This window comes from Astatotilapia calliptera, chromosome 9, assembly GCF_900246225.1.
Source record: "Astatotilapia calliptera chromosome 9, fAstCal1.2, whole genome shotgun sequence".
NCBI classification, from domain to species: domain Eukaryota; kingdom Metazoa; phylum Chordata; class Actinopteri; order Cichliformes; family Cichlidae; genus Astatotilapia; species Astatotilapia calliptera.
Window position 1 is genome coordinate 26555781 of NC_039310.1, and position 25428 is coordinate 26581208.

The 25428-nt window shown below is 42.6% G+C and overlaps 1 protein-coding gene across 4 annotated transcripts in view; it reads right to left on the reverse strand.

The window, feature by feature from the left end:
* drosha (drosha ribonuclease III) overlaps positions 1-25428 on the reverse strand; it is a 139231-nt gene that overhangs the window by 47944 nt on the left and 65859 nt on the right. For all 4 annotated transcript variants that reach the window (XM_026180200.1, XM_026180202.1, XM_026180199.1 and 1 more), the window contains 2 exons: positions 20887-20989; positions 11056-11126 (listed from right to left, as the gene is read on the reverse strand). In XM_026180200.1, coding sequence (XP_026035985.1) covers positions 11056-11126; positions 20887-20989 — 174 coding nt within the window. The remainder of the gene's footprint in view (positions 1-11055; positions 11127-20886; positions 20990-25428) is intronic.

Below are 25428 nucleotides of genomic sequence, written 5' to 3' on the forward strand. Positions count from 1 at the left end.
CCCGCCCTGCCTGTGGAGAGAAATATGTGCAAGATCAACATGTTTCCTCAACCCTACTCTGAGGTAACCACACAAGATCGAATAGTAGAGAGACCAAGGCTGAAATATACACAGTACAAAGAGAGAGAGAGAGAATAAGTCGTGGCTCTCAAGTTGTTGCCAAGGACAACGCCAGCCAGAGGCAGTTTTAGGCCTAGAGTCTAATGTTGGGTGAGTCATAGTGGTGATAGAGATGTGGAGAGGGCCTCTAAAGTACAGTATCACTCAGGTGTTTAAAAGGTTCAAGGAGATAAACCTTTAAAATGCGGTGATGACCCACGGGGGATGGGGGGGTGGGGTTGTGTGTGGTCAGCAGCATCGAATGGGCGCCTCATCTTCTCAACGCACCCAGCTGGCAACCCATCGCCTTGAGCAGCCGATGAAAAATTCATGAAAAGTGGTCAATACGTTTGAGTAAATGCTTCCTTTTGGTTGCTTGTCCTTTTTTTCTTAGCCTGCGAGCTGGGTGGAGGAGCACTAAGTACACAGCGCCTATCAAGTCGACACTGAGCTTGCTTCCGGATGCACGCGTCGTCGGTTGTTAAAAGAACGTCGATAGCGCCGGCTAATGGATTGATTGCTTTCACACTTCTTTTGCAGGTGCACAATTTGCTTTAAAACACATAAAAGTGATTCACCTAGGCCGACGCATTTAAAGCGGCATAGGGGAAATGAGAAGGGAGAACATGACACTTGAAATAAATAAATACATACATAAAAACAAAGGGAGAAGTGAAGTACACGAGTCGGTTCGGCTTAAGATCGAGGCTTATGATTAAAATCCATCCACAAGGCGCTCGCGATCCGCCCACATGCTGTATATAGACCCGAACAGCTAATGTTTCAATTACAGCCATTCCAAAGACAAGTCAGACAATGATTAAGCCAGCATCGAGTGGGGATTTAAGAATAACAACAACATTTTCCCCCCCCTACACACAAACACACTCTCTCTCCCAGTGTAAGGAAGGTATAATTACTAGGGGCACAAATCATCATGTACAGCAGCTGAATCACAACCATTTGGAGGATATAACTGCTGCTACAACCAGAAGGGGGAAAACACATGCAAACATGTTTATTCGAATGTCACTGACCCACCTGTAATGACATTTGAAAATAGAAGCAAAATAAAGGGCAATTTGGAAAAAATGCCTCTGATCTTCCTTTTGTTGGACTCAGCTTTAACCCAGTTTTCCCCAACCACGGTAACCCGCCTCTGCATCACCACCTGGATTCAACTAAGCAAACAGGCAAGCTCCATCATACGGTGATTATGTTTTAGCTAGTAGCAGGTTATTTACCACAAGAGGTCTCCCAGCAGGAGGCAACTTGTCTCCAAAGATTCGTGGTCTGACTGATGGCAATTGCATTGTGGTTAAAATCTCTTATAAAAGCAAGTCATTTTGTCATTTTGATTTAAAAATTGTGAAATTTTTGCATTTCTGGTCGGACTTTGAATGTAAGTACTTACATTTCTCTTTGATGTGAATTTCTGTATATGTAGACAGAAACAGACAGCAAACAAACAATATATCACTAACCAGCTTGACCCCAAAATCAATTTGAAGGGAGCAACTGATTAGCAGTTGCAAACCCGGTCCCTGCCTTAGAAGCAACGATTTCCTGGGCTATGAAACTGCAACTTCATTGCACATAGTTGAAGTAATTTTGGCCACGCCACGGTCTCCAACCACTATTTTCCCCAATGTGACTGTAGCATAACTGATAAATGGTATGCCGAATGTAATTGCTATAGAGTAAACGGCAAGCTGAGAGTAGGTCAGATCCTGTCTAAAATGAGTTCAACTGAATGCCATGAGAGGCGGTCTGATGAAGCAGCTTTTGAAACCATCTCTCAGGGATTTGGGGGTATGTCAAATGAAATTGGGAACCAATGCTTTAACCCACAGGGGAGTCGAGGCACAACCTCATTCTTGCACATACTCCGGCCTCACAAGCCAACCGTGAAGACTCAGCGTCACATCCCCCTTTACCCACACACACTCAAGCACACACAACCCCTGGGATTGTTGGCTGTCCATGATTGGGACATAATGGTGCTCTTCTCTGACAAGGTCCAGTGCTCGCTGACAAATTGGTCTCTAGCTACAGGCTGCCAATCAATCCATCAAAAGTAGTAGTGCAGCGGAGAGATCAATAAGAGATAGCGCCGTTGATCAATACTGATATAAAAGCAGCCCAAAGTCCAGAACAAAGGCTTCTGTCAGTGAGTGGTCAAGGTGATCTTCTAAATATGTGAACTAACGTCGATTCTTTTGGTGAAGTGTACCACGCAATTTATATTTGAGGTTAAGAGCACACCTTTTACAGTTCCTCTGAGTGTAGGCAGAACAGTGTATGTGAATAGAAAATGGCCCGTGAATGAGTGAACGCATTCATTCTCCAGGCTATTAGCAAAGCAAGGACACAGTAGAAGCATACACATTCTCATTCAAACACTGGCAATATTATGCTTAACTGGACAAACGGTTCAAATTGCACAACGAATGGAGAGGGACACTAGGGTGTCAAACAGGTAAAGAGAGCCAGAGTGAAAAGATAAATGAAGCGCACGCTTGTGGTTCATATAACCTTTGTGTTTCTTCTTTTACAAAGAAACAAACAACAAAATAGCTTGAATTTAAATTATAGGTACAAAGGAACTGTTGCTGTAAGACACTGAGGTGGCCTTAACATGGAGCGAGTTGGTCACCTGTATGATCATATAAACCCAGCACACTCTACTGGTACACAAAGAGATAGAAAAGCACCCACAGGGGAAAAAAACCACTCAGAATGAGTCACATTTAAAAATCCACTAATAAACCTAATTTACTTTTTGCAAAAACTCTCATTTTGGAATACATGCCAACAAAGCGGGGGAAAGGCTTGAAAAACTCAAACTGTTTTCCATCACTGCTTGAGTGTGTTGAAGTTGAGCTTCCCTAAAACCCTTTTTGGCACTGCACCCAGAAATGAGTAAAGTAAGAAGACTGTGGCAATGCCATGTCACCACAAGTTATTAATCTCTGCGCCACAGCGGCTGTCTTTGTTGTCACAGCAACCTTTTCTCAAATTTGGCTTTTGAGTGTGTGGTGGCTTCTGTGGTGGTGTTACTAAAAACCCAACAGATTAGCTGATGGGCCACTAGTGAGATAATTTTGGTGATTTTTGTTCCTTAAAAATAGTTTGTTGAAGCAGCTAGTTATAAATATCTAAAGAAAAGTTTCATTAGTTAGTACCAGACTGGACCTCTTTTGCATTCAGAACTGCCCTAGTTCATGATGGCACAGATTCAGCAAGGTCGTAGAAACATTCCTCAGAGATTTAGCTTCATTAGCATGGCAGCATAAAAAAAATGTATCAGCTGTAAATCCATAATGACATCCCGTTCCATTGTTCAAGAAACCAGCTTGGAATGATTGGAGCTTTGTGACGTGGTGAGTCATCCAACAGAAGATGGGTACACTCGGGTTATAAAGGGATGGTTATACTCAGCAGCAATACCAAGGAAGGCTGTGGTTGTTTAAATTACATTCAGATGGTACTAAGGCAGTGGTCCCCAATCCCCGGGCCACGGAGTCGTGAGTTGTTTGGTACCGGGCCACGAGAGTCGATGATTGAGTGTGAAATTTATGGTTTTCAGGGTTTTTATCACTATTTTTTAAAATCCTTTTTATCGTTAACTCGGTTTCCCTGGGTTTGTTCCCGTGTGTTATGAATAAATCTTTTTTTTTTTTTTGGTACCGCTACTCATTTTATTTTGTTGTATTTATCCGCGACACCTTACAGGCTGGTCCGTGAAAATATTGTTGGACATAAACCGGTTCGTGGCACAAAACAAAAAGGTTGGGGACCACTGTACTAAGGGATCTAAGGTGTGCCAAGACAATAAACACCATACCATTACACTACCACCAGGCCCTTTACTGCTGTGGCTCATCTGCTCAAGGTTCAAAGATTCTGCATTACTTGGATGCAACCGGTAGTCACTTGAGTCACTATACCAGGGGTCTGCAACCTTTCACACCCAAAGAGCCATTTGGACCCGGTTTCCACGCAAATGAAAACCCTGGGAGCCGCAAATACTTTTTGACATCTAAAATGAAGATAACACTGTATATATTGTTTTTTACCTTTATGCTTTGTGTGAACAACTAAAGTGTGTTGCTTATGAAATCCATGAAGTGCTACAGAGAAAATTACATTTTATTTATGTAATTAACACATTTTGAACTCTTAAATATAACAAAAGGAACGACACCCAGCTGAAGTAAAATGATCCATGTAGCAAACAAATACTGTTGTGAGCCGCCACCCTTATATCGCCTTTGGGCTTTTGGAGCCTTGACCTGACTTTTAAAAGATAATTGGAAAAAAGCACTATGCTGCTAAAAAATAAAAAAAGTAGATATTTGCAATATTCTGCCTAAGTATGTATTTTACCTGGTTAATGTGTGTGGCGGGGCGTGGTCTGCAGCGCCGCTGCAGGGGAGGCGGACGCACCTGAGCGGCACCCGCAACCTCACCGCCTTAACGTCTGTGCTATCTATGCTGTTTTGTTGGTGTGTGTCGGGCTGTGAGCTGAAAAGCTACAGCCGGCTGTATGCATACAGCAACCGTGTGTGAAAAGTGGTCAATAAAGGGATGCTGAAAAGCGTGTTCATGGAAACATCGTCGGGTCTGCCGTGGTATGTTTACAATGGGACTTCTGCTCCTGAACCTCTGTGCACAGCGTCTGCAACTCGGGGCTGTACGAAGTCACTTTCAACTTTACACAGGGCTGTAAGCTGTCATCTGTGAGGCGTGAGCGGTGTTTGTTTTTAACATAGTTTATGGTGGAGAATAGCTGCTGAGATAATGTGGATCCGAAGGTCCATAATTGGCCTACCTGGGGTTGAAAGTCTCGGTAAATGCACGCAGTTTTGGCGGGTATACCGGCTTCCGCGAGTGTGACGTTTATTTTGAGCGATGAAAAAAAATGATAAAATATAATTATATTTTTATATTTCAATATCACAATAATCTAACAATTTAGAACTACAAGTTTAAAAAGAACTAACATAAATAAAATACACTTCAGCTAAATACTTCTAATTTATTTTCCCAAACCACGCGGAGCCCACTATACGGACTAAAGAGCCGCAGGTTGCCGACCCCTGGCCTTTCCATCAGGTTGACACAGCTGACACAATCAAGACTGATGACTGATGTTCGGAATGTAATTGCTAAACAGTTAATGCAGTAGTCCAGATCCAGTCTAAAAGGAGTTTAAATGAACACTTTGAACATGGCTGTTGGTAGTGATGATGGGCATTCTGAGCCCATCTCAGAGGTTTAGGGATAATGTCAGAATAGGCAACATTTGTGGGGGGGAGAGACAGTAAATAAACGTGATTCTGTGTTATTTTTCCTCTATTGATATCAAAGTGTGGTGAAGAGTTGAAAAATTCAGATGGTTTTCATTCTCTGCCTGAGTGTGTTGAAATCAAGCTGCTCTAAAACCCTTTTTGGCACTGCACCCAGAAATGAGAAAAGAAAGGTGGTGGCTAAGCCATATCACCAAAAGTTATTATCTCCGCGCCACAGTGGCTCACTTTGTTGTCACAGCAACCTTTTCTTAAATTTGGCCTTTGAGTGTATGTGTGCATGCTTGTGTGGTGGTATTAATAAAATCCAACAGATTAGCCGATGGGCAACTAGTGAGATCATTATGGTGATTGCTCCTCAAAAGAGGTACTTCCCTCAGGACATGGCATCAACATCTTTTCCCAGCAATATTGCACTGCTGTTGAGTCCAGGTTGGGAGCAATCGAGCAGCTCCCCCTGAAGAAGATGCTTCCTGCCTCTCTGCTGATGCTTTAATAACCTCCACAGTAATGTCATTAGCAAATTAGCATCTATTGTTTCCTCCGGGCTTCTGTGTGCAATGAAGCTAGATTCCATCCTCGGCAAGAGCTCCGCTGTTTGGGAACCAGAGCCAGCAAAGGTGACGTGTTGAGAGAAAAACAAGGAGACGGAAATAACTGTTGCGCTCCAGCCATGAATGCCATACCAATTAGGGAATAACAGAGAGGGTGAAAAAAAACTGAGGATACTGTTTGTCTGACTAGGTCTTGAGGTGGAAATTACATGCATGCTTTGTTTTAGGTAGTCGGTTCTGAATTTTACCTCCGGAGTTGTGGAGCTTTTGTTTTGACTTGTCATAAGAGCGCGGGGAAACATCTGTGGGGGTAATGACATCCTGGGGTGTGAGTGGGGGGAAAGAATGGAAAGGAAAGAGAGAAAATAAAAGGGAGCGAGAGAGAGTCACCAGGCAGCATCCTTTTGTTACACAAGGAGTGCATGTGACTGATCACCCATGTGTGAATGGAATACAACACCAGCAAAAAGGGTGCGATAGAAAAAAAAAATGTAGAGTCCTTCCGTTTTGCACTGCATCCCTTAGTTTAGTAATATAATGTGTGAAGACCCATTTTGACGTGTTAAGCTAGAAATACAGAAGGATTCGAGTGGTTCTGCAGACTCTCCTGCCTGTCCATCTCGCCGGTCTGCCCCTCCAATTCCCCGCCCGCATACCCATCATACCACCCGGCTGGTGTTTGGCTTTCTGGTCTGTGTCCATCTGTCTCCTCTCAGCTTTGTATAACAGAGCTGCCATCAGGAGGATTCATTCAGCAGGGGGTGGGGATGGGAGTGGGGGTTGTCAAGCCATACTATTTCAATCCTCAGTCTGCATGTCTGAAAACTTTCAAACTAAAGTCGAACTTCCCTCAACTTTTACTGGGAATTTTAGTTGCATGCAAACTAATCAATATGTTTATGTTGTTGTTTTTCATGGATACAAATTGCTACGCTTTTTTTGCGCCATAAACCTTTAAGTATAGTATTTCCACAGGAAGTATGTTTTGTGCCTGCACTGTGTATTTTGTCCAAATAAAGAGAGAACATGTCACCATAGAAACCAAGAAAACAGAGCATTAAAAGAAGTGGTGGCAACGGTTGTATTTGAACCCAAAAGCATCTTGTTTTTATTTTCTTCTCTAACCGTGAGTTGGCAGATTAGAGGTTGTAACCATTTCAACTGGCATGGCAGAAAAATGGGTTTCATCTTACTGTAGAGATGAACTTATTGATCGCATTTAATTGCAAATATATTACTAGCGCCAATATTATGTAAAGCATTTCACAAACCATGATCACATCCAACACTAAACCCCATGGGGAATATGTTTATCAACAGACGCCTGGTACTTTTACCTGTCAGTATAGCACAAATTGTAGGGTTGTGTGTACTCTACTCTATCTTCTAGTGGCAAGAAGTTGTATTTCTAAAGCTAATTTTTGCTCTTTCAAACACCAGAATTATACTCACTTGTTGACCTACGTGTGGATAGCTGCAGACACTGGTCGATACAAGTAGATTTTACATTTTTCAAATGGATATATAAATAGCTAGTCCATTGCAATAAATGTCTTGCAGATGAGTCTAAAGCAGCTGTATAAAGTTGGCAGGAAGATGCCCATTTACATGTATCTAAGGAGGGTTTCCCAAATCTCCTGGTGGATACTGACGTGGTACCAGGCCAGATTAGATATATCGCTAGCATGGCCTATGTCCACCCTACAGACGGGCGGGGCTGAGATAGATTTTGGTCGCCCGACTGGAGATATCGCTAGCTCCGGGACGTCGGACTAGCGATTTTGCGAGTCCTGAATGTGATTAATACATAAGTAAAAGAAATTCCTATACACTCTTCACACAATGGTCTGCTACAACACCTACATTACTGATGCACCAAAGATCCTGAAATACTGGAACACCTTCACTTGGGGTAATAACCTCTCCCTAATCCAGATAAAACAGGCCACATCTTTTTCTGGCCGACAACCACATGTTTGGACCTGAAGGTGGTGGATTCAGACTCTGATAACAACATTTAGGAGAGCCTTGCATACTCGGGATACTCAAAATGATAACACTGGAGAGAGTTTAGTGTTGTCAGTGCAATGACATAAGAATTCAACTTGGTAACAACTTTTTAGAAGTTGTAAAGTTCACTTGCTAAAAACAGCCACAATATGGTGCTTTCTTCCTTGTACTGACTGTGTACAGCTCTCCAGACAGTAATGGAGCTTATTATGATGTATAACCAGCAGAAAGACCTGACAGTGTAAAGCTGTTCAGTGCTGTACAGGCACCAATGTGGAAGAGCCGATTCCTCTGTCCGAGAAGAACCAACAAACTATCCACAGAGCCCATGCTAGGTAAGCTAGCTGCATGTTGGTAGTTCTTCTGTTCTGTTCTACTGACATTACCATATACCACTCATTACTGTTTGAGAACCCTCCTTCATCTTAATGCTTCATTTATGTCTCCAACCTTGCTTATTACCCAGTCTAAAGCAAAAATAATCCTAGCTTGCTGATCTTGTCAACAACCATACTAAAACCCAGTCACAAAACTTCCGAGATGTGTAACGATCAAAAAGAAAGATGAGTACAAAGATGTATGAGGTCCAAGCAGCTGGTAAGACCACACGGAAAGATAATGTGCAATTTACATTGTACCTGAACATCATTTAAGGGTCATAGTGTTTATCTGAAAATGACAGATTTTTTTATATTCCCACTGAACTTTCAAGGTTATGCACGTAGCGTAGGAAAATCATCTTTGTGCATTTTATACTTGAAGAAAGTGACTTATAACTTTATTATTCTTATACTGACCACGCTAACTCACTTTTTGCTCATCTCCAGGAGAATCAAACATCTGAAGGGAAACTTTTAAAAAGACCAAAGAATATAGAACACACATCCCAATTTGGCCACCGTTATAGCCTCCTGTTAGAGTTTAGAATGGATTTTAAGATCTTGCTCATTAGTGAAGTGTTGAATGGTTTAGCTTCTGTGTAGTCCTTTCAGCCTCTCTGAGCTTGAATGTCCTTATTCCTCCATTAATCTTAGATCCTCTGATACAGTTCTTTGTAGTTCTTATCTTTATTAGCAAGATCAAATAGAGAATATAGATAGAGCACAATTTAAGCTATAACTATTCTGCACCTCACGTTATAATCACTGTCCACTTTGTTTGCCTTTGTTGCACAAATAGAAGGATGATCACACTGATAATTCTTTCATAAGCACAGTCAATGTTCCTCTCCCTGTGTGATACAACAAATACCAAACATAGTGTCCAAGGCCATCACTATATATGGACCAGCAGTTTTTCTCTGTAGCCCTATTTATACATCTGCATTTGGCCTCAGTCAGAAATCCTTGTGTGAATGCTTGGGTCGCTAGCAGATTGCCCCGCTTACTTGTAGTTGGCATGGGAGAAACCAAATTGTTTGCAACCCTACGTCAATTACTGCCAAGAAGCAATGAAACTTGAAAAAGTACAATGCAAACCAGAAATGGACGATGCTCACCTTCAAAATAAAAGTAGCAACTTAACATCATAACTACCATCTTTCAGAACATGCACTTTACACTATCACTCGGCAAGCAATTGGCAAGTGTTTGCCAACGTTTTCATCTTCCACGCAAGCTACATGTGACGGCAGCAACGTGTTGGGGCCAAGGTTTTCACAGGAGGTTTTCAGTAAAGTTTATATTTCTTTACTGACTGATTAGAAACTTCCAACATTTCCCATCTGGCTGGGGATTACACATTTTTCCTAATCGACAGATGGTTGCCAGGGGGTTGGTGTCTGGTCTCTAGGCCTATGCGATTGGGGCTTTTGTACACATGTTTGTGTTTTTAAATCAGCCTTTATATCTAATGTACCCTATCCTCAGTCTGTTCCAACAAACATTCGACTGCTATTCATAAAAAGGATGTAAGAATACTTGCGTTATAGTGGTTTTTTATCCACATCCACGGACTCAAAAATATGTTTTTAAAGGGGAATGTCTTGTTCTAACAAATAAAAACCTCTGCATGAAGACAGATGAAAAGCTTGATAACTCCTGTTGATTTTCATGGCCGCAGGATGACAGCAAAACAGAACCAAGGACATTTTCAGCTTTGCAGGCAGACACAAATACTCAATAGGCAGCCTTACAGTGGAAGAAACTCACTGTAAAATTCGGCCAACTGAAGGGGGGAAGAAAAAAGAATCAAGGCCAGCTGTTCAATCAATTAAAGTGAAAAAAAAAAACTTAGTAAAAAGGTAGAGTTTGGCACAGAACACTGAATAATTGATCTCGAACCCTTAAGACAATTATGATATGTATTCACTTGATGATCATCTTCTCTGGTAACTTTTGTGGTGTGAGGTTTTAAAAGATTCAGCCCTGAAGTCTCTGATCTGGTTTCTCAAAGACTACAGGACTTGTTTGATAGAGTTCTTTGTGTCATACAGTGTGTGGGAGTCACCGACTGATTCTCAGCAAACAACCTCAATAGCCAATTAGAAGCAAGCCTGCTGCTACTTACTAGACTAGCTGCAAGTTATTTGATTGATTCAGAACATCTCTAGCCAAGATAAATGCAAAATACTGATTCATTTATTAATTATGCATGCCTGCTGAACTCATCCACACGTACACACTTACAAACAATAGCAGGTGTCCTGCTCAGGAGTGGCGATCTGCAATATTCAACATCCTCAAGTTAATTTTTCAAACTACATGAGCTGTTTTTCCTGCTATGGATTAATCCACATCTCATTTTTTCCTCAGTTATATTGTTTCATCTTTGTGCATATCAGCGTACACACAAAAAGCAGCTAGTCAAAAGTACAGCAGGATAAAGCGAGATTTTGTGAGATCTCAGGTTCTGGTGCTGGCAAGGCCTCAATAATATGCAATGTGTGGTATGTTGCCAAAACATGCTGTGTGTGGGTTTGAGAGAATAAAAGAGACGTCTTACACAGATCGAAATAAGAAAATCTTGTCTGCCGCTCAGCTCTGTGACTCAAAGAGAGATGCGCATACCCTTGCAAATACGCTTCCTGTGCAGCAAACCACAGTGTGGCAAAGGGCAGACACCAAATCAGAGTCAGTTACCTCAGAGTTGAAAAGCAGCCTCCCAAAGAGCTGCCGGGCCTCGTCCAAGCCTCCTTCCAAATACACGGCCCCTGAAATGAAAAACAGGAAATAAGAAACTTACTTTATTTAGAGGTGTGTGCAAACAATGTAGCTGTGCTGCAATTTGTGAACCTTACTTTGTACAACATGTGAAATGTTATTTAACATTAGTGTGAAAAAGCACGTCCTTCCACCAGTGCGGTGTAAAAAACTTCTACCAAATCTGAGGCAATATCAGAGTTCTTTGCTAATGGAAAACTTAAAATTAATTGAACTCCGCAATGAGTTATAATTGCTTTTTTAAAAGTAGGAGTGCATTTTTATTGCTTTTTCATGGTGAAATGACCTCAGGGTTCCAGTGCACATCCACCTCCCCCTTGTCAGAGAGCAGGATGAGAAGGACGAGGAGGAGGGAGGCAGAGATGGTTGCATCACCACTCCGAGATGTAACCAGCTACGGTCAAAGAAACCTTGAATTTCTGTCATGCTGGGCCTGCCTCACATGCTTAGGCATGAACACGGACAGCATTTATAAAATGGTCTTAGCCAAGGTGACTAATTTGTTTGTGGATCCGAATTGAGAATTCTTTGCTTTTGTGAAACAGGACATGAAAAGCAAGAAATCTACCAAACTGTCAAACACGAGGACATGGCTTACACTAAACCCTGATCTTTTCTTAGCACTCAAAGCGCTTTACACAACTTGTGCATTCACCCATTCACACAAACACATTTTCAAAGTGCTTTCCAACTAACATTCACACACACTCATACTCCGATGGATGCATAGGAGAGCCAAGTATCTCCTAGTAGTATCTTGCCCTAGGATATTTGGCATGCAGACCAGGAATCGAACCACCAACCTTCCGATCAGTGCTCTACCGCCTGAGCTACAGCCAACCCCAACTACTGGTGGGTAGGGAAAATGTACATTCCCCAACTGGTTGGCGAGTGATTGCTGGAAGTTTGTAGGTAAAACTGTTTTAAAGAGATATTTGGTCTTGCACCAGAAACCTCCAGATTTCAACTGGTGCAGTTGCTTGCAGTTTCCATGGAAGATGCTGATTTGTCTTCAACATTCGGCAATTGCTGATCAAGCTGGAGTGAAAATGAAAAATGTGGCACAAACCAGAAACAGAGATTGTCCGCCTTCAAAAGAAAACATATCTTTTGAAACACGCTGGTCGCACCAGTAACGGACCACCTTTATTCTGAAAGTGAAATGTCACTATTTCGAGATTGTATTGCACTACCGTTCAGCAACCAGTTGGAAAGGTGCAAACTTTGCCAACTACAGGCGACTATTTTAGCAACAGCCAGCAACCTCTGCAACCACCCACCAACCGATTAGAAGATGCACATTTTTCCCAACAACTGGTGATTGTCAGGCAGTTACTGAGTCCACTTTTTCCCATGAACTTGCAGCAACCAGAGGTCTCACCCCCTACTGGCCATTGTGAAGAATGCAGCTTTAAAAGAGACAGGTCACCCCAAAATAAAAAGAACTTTTTTTCCTTCTGGTCTGTGTTTAGACTGTTTCGTGAGTTGCCACTTTTTAGACATTTTGGCTTTCAAATGACTTGCCTTCTCTTCAATATAGTGGAGCAGCATAGCACTTGTCTTTTGTTATTCGAAGAGCTTTGAAAAACCTAGCAAGAATGTCTCACTTCAGAAATAAGTGACTTCGTCAACGCTCACAAACCTTGTTTGAGCAATTTCAAGTAATCACAGTGCAAAAAGTATGCATCGGTTTGTGACTGAAGGCCCACAGTTGTGACACAAAAGAAAAATGAATGATCCAAATTAATGGCTAAAAGTTTACACTGCTTGGCAGCTGTCATCTACTAATAGTAAGTTTGGCAGATTGATCCCCAGCAAAGTGTCCTTGGGCAAGACAATGAATCCCGAATTCCTTTCCATCCGTTCATACATGATCCATCCATCATTCACGTAGAAATGCAGAAGTGCTTTGAGTGCTCAGTAAGAGCAGGAAAGGGTTATCTATTTGCCTCTTACTTCAGCAGACTTCAGAAAGCAACATAAAATTGCTCAATGAAGTTTTTGTGGGTTTTTTTTTTCTTTTCTTAGAGTGACTGAGTCATTATTCCTGAAAGTGGACATTCCTGCTGAGTTTTTCAAATGCATTTTTGGTCTTTTAAGCACCCCAAGGTGGGTGTCATTTAGTTCCATTATATGTAATATAAGGCAGACAGACGATATCTTCAAAACTGGGCAACTCACACCAAAACAATTCTGATGAATAAACAGCATTTCATGCCACAAGAGAAATATGTTCATTTGATTTTGGAGTGAGCACTCTTTTTAAAGCAGTGCTGTGTACTTCTTGGGCTGTGAATAGACCCGACAAACACATACAGACATATGTACTTCATCTTCGAACCCCCCCACGGACAACGTGGACAAAAGTATAATATCTTTTTTGTCACTCGCCCACAATCTTGGACATGAGTGTTGGTGCAGATGTCCGCTGAATCAAACCTGAATTGCGAGGGGGGGATAAAAACATAATAATATTCTGCACAACATGTGCATACGCCAACACACAAAAGGAACAGGACAAAGGAAGAAATTTGGTTGAAGATTGGTCCCAAAATGAGGAGATCTGCTGCCACAGCAAGCAAAGAACAAGACAAGTATTCCAAATTTCTCCCTCTATGGGAATGATACGCCACTTCTTCGGCTCATTCTGCTGCAGCAGTCAGCTTCTTTTCACAAGTCAACTCCCCTTTGTTGTTTTGCTCCTCTACTGTTTCTACTAAAATCAGTGGAACTATCATGGTGCCTTTAAGCTGCATACAACTTCAAACCATCACACTTAGGGTGGCTCATTCAATTTAGAAAGCAATAACCACCTGGCAAATTGGGTATACAATCGTGCAGCGGATTTTATTATGTGCATAAATGAGCCAGTGGAAATGGGGCGCGGTGCGGTCGCAAGACTAAATGCGCAAACTGCTTTCATGGACGACATCAAAAACATATGAGGGATTCATCATCTGGGGAGGGGAAACTGCTTTCAGATGGCTAACAGGCCATTTACACACATACACACACAAACAGTGAAGATGCTGCCTACATAACCAAACCATAAAGAAATACAAACAAACCACCTAGCACACAAACAATCACAAATGGACTCCCACTCTATGTGCTTTTCATGCTCTTTACTTCTAAACAGAATGGGAAATTACTACCAGCCATTGCCCAAATGTTCGTAAAATTTGATTAAGCCTGCCAACTTTGTCTCACCCAGCAGCCACTTTGGCAAGTAAAACACTCAATCATTTAGACACCCTTTACTAATACAAAAATCTAGTTGAGTGCTAAACTAATGAAAGGAGCTTGTGAATTCTGGAAGACAGCAGCCACAGTGGCTATTAGACAAAAACTCGTTTCTCGCCATGCTTTGGACCGTCCTAGATGTGAAACAGAATATGCCTATAAATCAGTATCTGTAAATCTATAGCCTCTTTAAAGTCAGCACAGCAAGACATTAAAGCCCTTGCAGATGTGTATCACTGGGAAAGCCCTCTGTAATCTTGGCACGACGAAGGCGAGCGTCTCACTGAGGCCGACCGCGACAGGCTCTAGAGACAGGAGTGGTTCGCCTACAGGATGTTTTCCACTAAGCAGCAGCGCTGAGATTTGTGGTTTTACCATAATGCGGACCTCAGTTCTAGATGCTGCTACAAAGCAGATGTTACCTCTGGAAACCAGCTGTGAGAGTGCAAGAACTCCCTCTCAAGTCCAACTTCTCAATGTCTTTCAACTACTACTCATAACGCATTCATGTGTGCGAGCACCGATGCTACGGGGAGAGTGGGTGTGGCCGGGAGGCAGCTTTCTTCATGTTCTGATGACACTGCAGATTTGGAAAGTTCCCCAAATGGAGGCTTTAAAGTTGTTGAAATTCAAAGTTTTTTGCTTCTTATAAGATTTTCAAAACTTTTTCCAAGTGGAAGGAGAATGTAGGGGTAAGCGGTTAGAAACCAGGAGAGCCTCAAGGGATTTAAAAAGGTATTAAAAATCTCAAAGCAACACCTTTGGTGTCAATCAAAGGGCCCAGTGGATGAAGAAACCAAGATATGCAGTTAAGTCTAGCGAGAACACACTTGACAAGGAGGCTGTCCGTGCAAAGAGTGTGCCCCAAAGCAATCCAATCAAACACGCAACTTGCCGCAATCATTAAACGGAGATGTGTGCTTCTCAGGCCACCCCGTCAGCCTGCAAACTTGAAGCTGACGCCCTGAAGACACACGGCCCACAAAAACACCCGAACAGCTCGACTGGTAATTAAATGCTAGCATCTCTCTACAGCTCATCTTGCAGTAACATCATGCCCTGGCCAAATCACTCTGCAGTCTCCGGGCTCCAGTGCATTCAACACTCAGTTGTCAGTTCTGCCTGAGAATCCAGTGCGAAATGCAGGAGGTCTACAACTATTAAACATCTCACAATAGCCATGAAAATCATAGCAAGTGTGCCCAAAGGACATTATGATTCACTTAGCTTCACAATAATAATAACACAGACGTAAGACCGAAGTTCAGCAGCATTTTACATGAATCTGAACAGAATATGAAAGTGCTATTTTCCTCCAAATCCCTTGTTAAATGTATCGAGTTTAAGCCTTTATGTTCAGATAACCAACCTGAGAAATGACTCACTATTTAAGACCTCAAAGTTCAGTTCACTAAAACGTCTTTTTCCCCAACCTGGATCACCTGTTTGCTATGTTGATAAATGACTACATAACTTATTTATTGCTCTTTATAGCCTTTGTCTTGATTTGTTAGCCTGGTTTAATTAAGAAATGTGCTTTCAAAATAAAAGTGAACAAAAGATGTAATAAAACGATGTAATAAAAGCTGAATCGTATATAAAACAGACAAATACATTCAGATCTATTCTTCTATGAGACTCCAACTGCAAGCTCTACCAGTAGGACAAGGCGTTTACAAGCCAGCCAACATGCATTACCTCTCCAGTCCTGGATATGCCCCAGAGTGTTTTCCTGGTTGAACATGCCTGAAACACCCCACCTTCGAGGGGTCCAGGAAGCATCCAAGTCATGCGCCATTTAAACTCACTCTTTTCCAGAGGAGTGGTACCTCTACTCAGAAGCCCTCATGAATGACCAACCTCTTTATCCCATCTGAGGAAAAGCTACAGACACCTTTGGGAGGAAGCTCATTTCCGCTGCTTGAATCTGTGATCTCATTCTTTTGGTTACTAGCCACAGCTTATGGCCATAGGTGAGGCTAGGAAAGTAGATCGACCAGTAAATCAACAGTTTCACCTTCACGCTCAGCTTCCTTTTTAACACTACAGACCGCTACGGCGTCTGCAGCACCAATCCCCCTGGCATTCTCCCACTCCAGTCTTTCCCCACTCATGAACCTTGATACGGGATACTTGAACTCCTCCACTTGGACCAGTAACTCCTCCCCAGCCCAGAGAAGGCAATCAAATCTTTTCTGGGTGAGAACCATGACCTCACCCAGTGTGAATTCTCATCCCAGTAGCTTTGCACTCAGCTGTAAATTGCCTCAGTGCGAGCTGGAGGTCGCCTCTCAATGCAGCAATAACGACTACATCATCAGTAAAAAGCTCAGGCATGATCCCCAAGACCACCAAACAGGAAACCTTTCACCCCTTGGCTCTGCCAAGAAATACTGTCCATAAAAGTCAAGTCAACTCAAAGTCTCCTGTAGCACATTTTAAACAACATCAGCTGGCCAAAGTCCTGTATAGGACATACAAAATATAAACTAAGTGTTGTCACTAAATCAATATTAAATATACACTAAAAACCGCCAAATAAACAAAGTAAATAAAAACAGAATTGGCGGCAAAGGCCTAAATCCTATTCCCATCAGGAACAAGCCCCCATAGCACTGAGAGACTACTAAAGACTGAAAGGCCAAACTCCTACGCACCCCAAAGTATATCTGAGAGAATAAAAAACACTCCAGTCTTCAACAACCAGGATGAAGAGGACTCTGAGCCTCCTGAATTTGAGGCATTCCCTTCACCAGCATCCTGGCATAGAGTATAATCCCTCTGAAATTGAAGCACACCTTCCAGTCTTGCGTCTGAAAATGGGGGGATCAGCACCCATTTTGCCAGTCCAGAGGCACCATCCTCAAACTCCATGCAGAGGAATGCCAAACAGGACGGTGCCACGACATGCAGGGCCACGATGAACTTAGGCCAAGTCTGCTGGAGGTTCACTAAGGGCTTTTTTATAACCATCTCTGTCCTGATACCTGATATACCGACTATGATACTTTAAATTAAAAAAAGTCATATTTTATAATGATTGTCCTTTTTTTTTTTTTTTTATTAAAAAGGACCAAAAATGCTTTTTGTTCTTGCCCTTTACTTCATGTACCAAGTTTGAATCCAGTGCTGTGCAGAGGATATCAGTCATGGCCAGAGAAGGCCAGCGTCTAATGAATCTCCACATTGTCACAAGTCTAATTCAGACAGCCGTGCTGACTGTACACCGTTATGTTTAGGAATGGGATTGCAATGTCTGTGGGCTTTCAGTGACCAATAAAAACCCAGAGTCAGGGGCATATGAAACACCAGTGGCTGACAGACACATTAATAACCTAGAATGAATTATTCAAAAACGCTCAGGCTCTAATCCATCAAATAATATATTAAGCTCCCTCTCAGCTCAATGGGGGATGAAGCAGCAGACGGACAGGGAAAGCAACACATTAAAGGCAAAAAAATAAACAAAAGCAAAACATAAAAATAGAATTTTTCAGCGCGGCGGTGACAAAGGCAGTCGAAGTGCATTATAACATCAGTTTCAAAAATGAGGCTCGAGCGAGGGGTGAGATGGAGAGACAAAAGAGGGCGCGCATGAAACCAACTCCACCGCTGCTACCATCGCGGCAATTAACAAAAGGAGCAGTTCTCACTCAATGAATACACCGGGCGCATTGTGTATGAATCTGATATTCAGCAAGTGAGAGATAATCCTTTCTCTGCGTTCTTTTAATAGGAAGAGCTTAGAGAGGGGGCCTCACAAAGGTTCACCATCTGTATCCCCCATGGCTGCTGGCAGCGTATAATCCACAGATCAACTGTACAAGGAAATTAGGGCCATAAAACAGAGTGGGGCCTCTTTTCTTCTTCTCGCAATTCTTTTCAAACAGTTTGGTAGGAAGGAAGCGGCGAGGCTTATCAGCGAAGAGGACCTGAGAGGGAAACGGGAGGGCAACAGGCGTGCAGAGTTTCTATGAATAAGCAGTGGGAGAAAGTGGTTTCTAAAGACGAAGAGGTAAAGTGGGCAAGAGCAAAAGTACTGAAGGAGAGGGTGAGAGTGAATGGTTGGGGGCGGTGGTGGGGGGGGCGGTGTACAGAATGGGAGGTGCGCAGGCCAAAAGAGCCCAAATGAGAATGGCCCACTCCGGCAGAAGTTAATGACGAGGGATCAGAAAAGCAAGATTTCCATTCAACACTTTGAATTATTCAGGGTTGCAGGGCAGCTATTTGCATTGCAGATGCCTTTGCTTTCCATTCCTCCACTGCTCTCCCTCCATTCGTCCTCTCTCCAGCTCTCTCCCTTCCCTTTCTCTCTCTGTCTCGAGCAAGAGAATGGCCCTGCCTCAGGGTTAGGAGATAGACACATTCTCAGCTCCGCGGAGAGAAAGCTTTGCCCATGCAAAGCAGGAGATTATCTGCCATTTCCAACACAGCCCAGGTTCAATGGTCACTGTGGCAGAGAAACAAATAAAACAAAGGTCAGAAAACATGCATAGTAAGCCGTTAAAGCTATCTGCCAGGGCCCTGGAAATATTATGAGCATGTCATATTCCATCAGAGCTTTCAAAAGGAGCGTGCGTGGAAAGAGGCCCATTTGAATTCGACGCATGAGCGCGCCGACGGGGAAAAAAAAAAAAAAAATGTTAAAAAGGGAGGGAAAAAAGAAAAATAAAAAAAAAACATTATGGCAACTTCAGACAACGAGGCAGCGACACATCTGCAAGTGCACGTCTGTTGATGTGGCGCCTGCTGCTTTTGAGAAAGTGGTGGTTTGACGTCTCTGTCAGAGGGAGCGGCGTGCGCAAGGATGAAATGACAGTGCTCGCGTGCCCCTCGTACCATCCTACGGCACGTGCGAGCGATCAGAGTTTGTCTTGTAAGGAGAAAGAAGTGCTCTGTTCAGTGAGGGAGAGAGAGTGCTGTGGGGCTGCAGGGTGAGGATGGAAGAGGAGGAGGAAGAGGAGGAGAGGGGGAGATGACAGAGTGACAGCATGACTCATCATCTTCGTGGCACATCTTTCACCTAATAACACCCAAACTCTAGATCGTAGAGGGAGGGGGGCAGAGAAAGATGGAGAAACGCAAAAGGATATAAAGACTAAGTCAGAGACGGGGGAGGGTGGAGACAGATCGACGGCTCGACAACAAGGTCTTAAAGGAGGCGTTTGAGTAAGAAGAAAAAAAAAAAAAAAACCTGAAATGAAGATGACAAAAGCCTCGGTGAAAGAAGAGGAGCAACATCAGACGGCATTCTCGATGCAAGCGACTTCGAAAGCCTCGTTTTTTGTGGGTTTTTTGCGTACGTGTGCATGTTGCGCCCCTCAGCGAGTGTGTCTGCGGTGAGCGGGAAGACGAGAGAGGGGTGGGCGATATTTTTGAGTTAGCAACCCAAAAACCCATCACCACAGGGTGCTCTCTGACAGCAAGTTTTCTCACCGGTTCCTTTACAGCACGAACCCTGTTTATTCATCACTTTTCTAAAGATGAAACTGGAGGACAGAAGGTGGGGGGAGAGGCTGAGAGAGACGAGAGGCATCCAGTGTCGCGGCCCTGCTGCCTTGCTCGGATGTGCGCGGCGATGAGGCGGCGACAGCCACGGGACAGAATAGATTATGACTTTGTCTCTGCCGATAATGAAGCCGTTACAAGCACGGAGCGGCGGGCCCAGCGAAGAGGCCGCGGCGCTAGTCAGCACTTTCCCCCCGTCGCTCTCCTGTTTTCCGTGAGAGGGAGGGAAGCGAAGAAGATCTCTTTAAAGTCACCCACTTTCTGTATCTATCATCAGGGGAGCGCAGAGATGGCTGAACTGGTTCAATCAAGATGGTGATAAGATGGGGAAAGCTGCCGACTCTGCAGCTCTCCAGGAGTGAGGCTTAGCTTAGCGCTGCCCATGGGGTAGGATGAAGAGAGAGAGAGGGAGACTGGTCCCCACCAAGAGATTTTTTATTATATGTGTGTGGTTTCCAGCACAGGGTCCTAATCACTGCACAAACCCTATAAACGGAGCAGCTGGAGAGACGAATGGCGAGCTTGTGTATGTGTTTGGTGCGGGCAAAGGAGAGCAGCTCTCTGGGGATAGCATGTCCAGCCAGAGGTCAAACCGCATCTCCAGAGATCAATAAAAGCTGCGTAATGTTTCCAGAGCCTAATGGGAGATCCACTGCAGCTATTTATACCGTTTAACACGCACAAAAAACAAAAGAGGAAATACATTATTATGAAAAGGTTCAGTTTCATTCAAAGCATTTGAATTAAACACATTTATGCATTAAAGCGTTTTCAGTATGCGCTGATGCAAAGTCCACTAAAAATGGATTATTAAATCCCCCTACTAATGCGTGTGTTGTGTTTACACAGGCGGAGAGAAAGTATTTGTTTTCCGTATATGGAAATCTACCCTTTTAGGAATAGATTTACATATTTAGTTGACTCGAAATGCATTCCTCTGTTTTGTTCTCCTGCCCGACCATCATCCCCCCTTCTCTCTTGATCTCAGGGGAATCTCACCCATCAGAGCCTCAAAGCAGTTGGCCATGGCGTGCCGCAAGTCCGACTCCCTGCACAGATCCGGTCCGTGAGCGTAGAGCATGAAGCGATCCAGCTCCAGTTTCTGCAAATGAACAAATGCATTCACGTTAGCTCGCTGTCAACAGCACCTCACTAATAACCACGTAAAAAATGATGACCTGTTTCGTTTCCTTTTTTTTTTTTTTTTTTTTGCATTCCACACTTTCACAGGCTTTTATGTAAGAGTCCAAAAACTCAGGGGAAATGAAAAAGATTGCATGCCCTTGCTGGAAAAGGTTCTACTTCATGGCACTGACAGATGTGCTCATGTGCTGTCCAGCTGTGGCATGAAGCACTAAGCCGGCACAGGAGGAGAATGTTCACACGTGTGCATACAGGCAGACGCACGCTCACACGCACGCTAGATAATCCCAAGATAAAACGTGAAATCGCACTGTGGTGACCTTCATTCACTCTGAAAAGTAGTTCTTTTAGTAGGCGCTACTTTCTTTACAAAAGCATACATCAGTACAGCAAAATTGTACCACAGAGAAATGGCCTTTGAGCAGCAGCTTCCATTCATATAAAGAATTGATGCTCAGAATCATCGTACTGACTTTAAACAAGTCACTGGGATTTATAAAACTCTCCCTGGAACATATGTCCATGTCCTAATTTTTAATAGGATATTAGTGCACGCAAGGTAAATACAGTCAAGTCGCTAATGAGGAAAAGCCAAAAGCTGCAGTTTCTCCAACGGCCTTTGGAGGCTCCAAACGTGAGCTGAAGTTGTGCTTTTTACCCCAATAAGCAACAAGAAACAGCAACAAGTAGTTTCATGTAACAAGTTTGAGGTCAGATTTCTTAGTTATGAGACCAAACTTGTATGTATTTATAAGAGCAGTTAAAAAATAAATAAATAAAAGATAACAGAACATAAATTAAATAGTTGCTCAACTGGCTCCTGATCCATCCAGTTCACAGATCACTGTAATGCCTGAATTATGCTTCAGTGAGACATCGATGTTGTACGGTGTAACCAAACACTCCTTTAAAACCCTACAGTGGAACCTGACGTGCACCTGCCGAGAAATGTAAATACGCGTTGAGTTAATGTAGCCCGCAACAATTCGAATGGCGTGGAAGGGTGAGGGGTAATGTTAAGAGGCGTTTCTGAGTCAGGGCGTAGATTCACTGCAGAAGTCTAAATAAGCTCAATGTATAAAGTGCAAAAACAAAGTGATATGTTTTCTGGTCTCTGGTTGGCTGTACTGCTTAAACTAATGAAAATGTACTCGCACGTACCGAGTCTGCTGGACGGTTACAGTGTGAATGGAGTTTTTACTACCAAACTTCAGCTACCACAGTAGCGTTTCCTGGGAGTCATGGATGGACAGACTGAGGCCTCACATTGGCATAAGTGGTTCTTTGGCTTAATCATCTTAGAACATCAAGATCATCTTAAAGCTACACTTATCAAAAGACATGAGCATGGCTACACTTAAGCCAATGTGGAACTGCCAAAAACCTTACTTTGGAGCCATTTGCGGCTCCACAAACTCCACAGACCCCCGACATGTTCAAGATATGAGCTTCTCAAGCCAATTAATGTCCAGTTTTTACCCACAATAACCAAGAAGTATCAGTAAAATGTCAAGTTTTTTAGTGTTGTATAATTAACACATAATCAAAACAATTTAAAAATGTATATTTTCATCAAATGTGGAAGTGCAAAACAATACAGTTCCTCTAATGTCCTCTTGAGGCTTCAAAAGCGATCAATCCCCATAGACGCCATGTTAAAAGGTCTAACTTTATATATGCTTTTTACAAAGCATGCTTACATTCTAGTATACCTTATAGTTTTGGTCTCAAATGGCTTTTTTAAACAAGTGCATGCAGGATGAATTTTCTTTTATAACTCATCCATATGGATGAGTTATAAAAGTTTAAAATTACAGCAGTGGTCACTTTCCTTGACATGCAGATGCTACCACAGGTAAGGCTTAACCTTAGTTAATTTAAGTCACTGGTCTGAGCCACTGGATCACTGTTTGGTATTAATGGCCTTTAAAGCGGTTATCAAACAGAGAGCGATGGTTGAAGTGCTGTTAATTATCTTCCAGGAATTCTGTGCTCCAATTTTAGTTGGCAATTTATCGGTATTTCCCCTGGTACTAATTAGCAGATATCTCCGTGTATGTGACAAACCCGGGACAGTCTGTTTGCAGCTTGATAACCAAGTTTGCTAGCATTGACCTGATGATATCCGCACTTCTGTTGTGTTTTCTTAACCCTCTGGGCTTGTTCAAAATCACTACCCCTTTCAACTTGTTCGTGGCCAAAAGTGGCCACCAAAAGATTAGGTCTATGTAATTTTTATTATTTTTATGTTTTTTTGCCATTTTTTCTGCATAAAACTTTTAACTAACTTCAATTCTTTTCATAAATATAAAATAGTTATTACTTTTTAAATTTTTAACCCTTTAAACACCAGTTTGTTTGTCCACTTTTAAAACACGTCTTAAAACTCATTTTTACTCTTTGGCTTATGACACAGTCTGACCCTGATTTTATTGTTTTAATCTAATGTGCTGATTTTATTGTTTTAAATGTTTTTATATATATATATATATATATATATATATATATATATATATATATATATATATATATATTACTTATCTTATATTATTATTACTATTTTTCTCATTTTTTTAACATGCTCAATGTATCATGTTTGGCATGTCAAGTGTACAGCACTTTGTGTTCAGCTCGTGGCTGATCTGAAAGCGCTATATAAATAAATTTCTTGCTTGCTTGTCCACTGCACTAGCTGGAAGACAACATCAAATCTCGCAATTTTATATAATTGCATTGCTACTGAAATTTCTTGTATTATTAATAGTAGAGTCTGGGGCATGTAATTGATTCACATCAACATTGATTATAATGCATTGTTATATTTGTGCAGGGAGAGCAAAAACATAAAAACTCCCTCTCAGCTTATTCGTGGCCAAAAATGGCCACCCCCTGTTTACGTTTACAAAATGCTATAAAATTCATATATATTAAGAAAAATTCCCACTTATTTGTTCAATGACTTGCTGTTCAGTGCTGTTCAATGGGGGGGTGGGGGTGGGGGGTGGGGGTGGGGGGGTGAATGGTCAAAAACAAAAATCACACATGGTATGTTAGTGGCCAGAAAGGCCATTTAATGACCAAATAACCACTGAAATGACCAATGAAATGATCAAAATGTATATTCCAGTGTGTGCTTCTGTGTGCATCCTCATTAGCAGCAAGATGTGCTAACCACAGTAGAGTGGTTTTTGTAGGCACACTTTCTACACCTGGTGCGAGGGGCTGCTGTTCCAATCCTGGAGGTGCTCCTTTTGCACCTGTATCTCATTTTGTTGGTGGGGTGTGGGTTCAGAGTACTGTATCTTGAGATCAATGGCAGAAGTGGCTGAGAATTAAGGAGAAGGGTGTCTTGCAGTTGTTGAGGTCACCAGCATGTGTCCCAGTTCTCCCAGGATCACTCTTCATTTGTAGATTGTAGAGGACTCCCCCACTTCAGTGAAGTTGTTTCTGGCGGGACAAAGGCATCATCATCACCTCTGCCAAGGTGCCCGAAGGAAAGACGTTGTCCTCAGAGCTCCTCCGTCAGTTGGAGTCTGAACCCCATGCCTTTTTTTACTTCCTGATAACTTCCAGTGTTGTCATCCAACATGCTATGTATTGCTTTATTCTGGTGTAGGCTTTATCTCCACTTCATCTACAATCCTCCAATCCTCACACCTTTGCCTCCCGTGCAGGTTTGTAAGGGTGCACAGCAGCTAAAAGATCTCCTTTGTTATAACAAAGTCAAAAGTAGATCTCAGGCTGCTAATACAGGAAACTGCATACAGGGTGAGCCCTGGTTTGACACCAGTGGGTACTGGATTGTAGAGCAGTCTCTCTTCAGTGGTGGGACCCACATGGTTTTCCTTTCATGAGGGATCCACTCAGTCACCGGCTCCTCGGTCTCAGAAAATGCTCCTATGTTCTTTTCCATCAGCTGCTCGGCCTCCACCTCCATGCCTCCCAACCCCAATCCTCCCCCAAAGAAGAGGATTCAGGCAATGGCTAGTACTCATCATCAGTGGTGATGCAGTCAGCCTCTTTGGAGATTGTCCCCTCATCTTCTGGAGAGGAGGTTTCTTCATCTTGGGCAGATGTCTTTTCTTCAAGGACAGATGACTGCTGCTGTCCTTGCTCTCTGACCAGATCATACAGACAGTGCTTGAAGCAGTGATGACCTTCTTGCCATATAGCCAGAATAAATGATCTGGAAGCTGTTAGGCTTACTTACAGCAGTAGCTCTGTCTGCACCTGCATAAACTCCAGGACACGTTTACAAACAGTGTTTGTTGTTGTTTGAGCTCCAGCTGCAGGTTTGAACTCTGCAAAATGTCCTGTGATTGGGTTTTTTTTTTGTTTTTGTTTCTAGAGTTTATATTTTTGGTATGGTATCTTTTTATGAAAAATACAAGAGTAAAA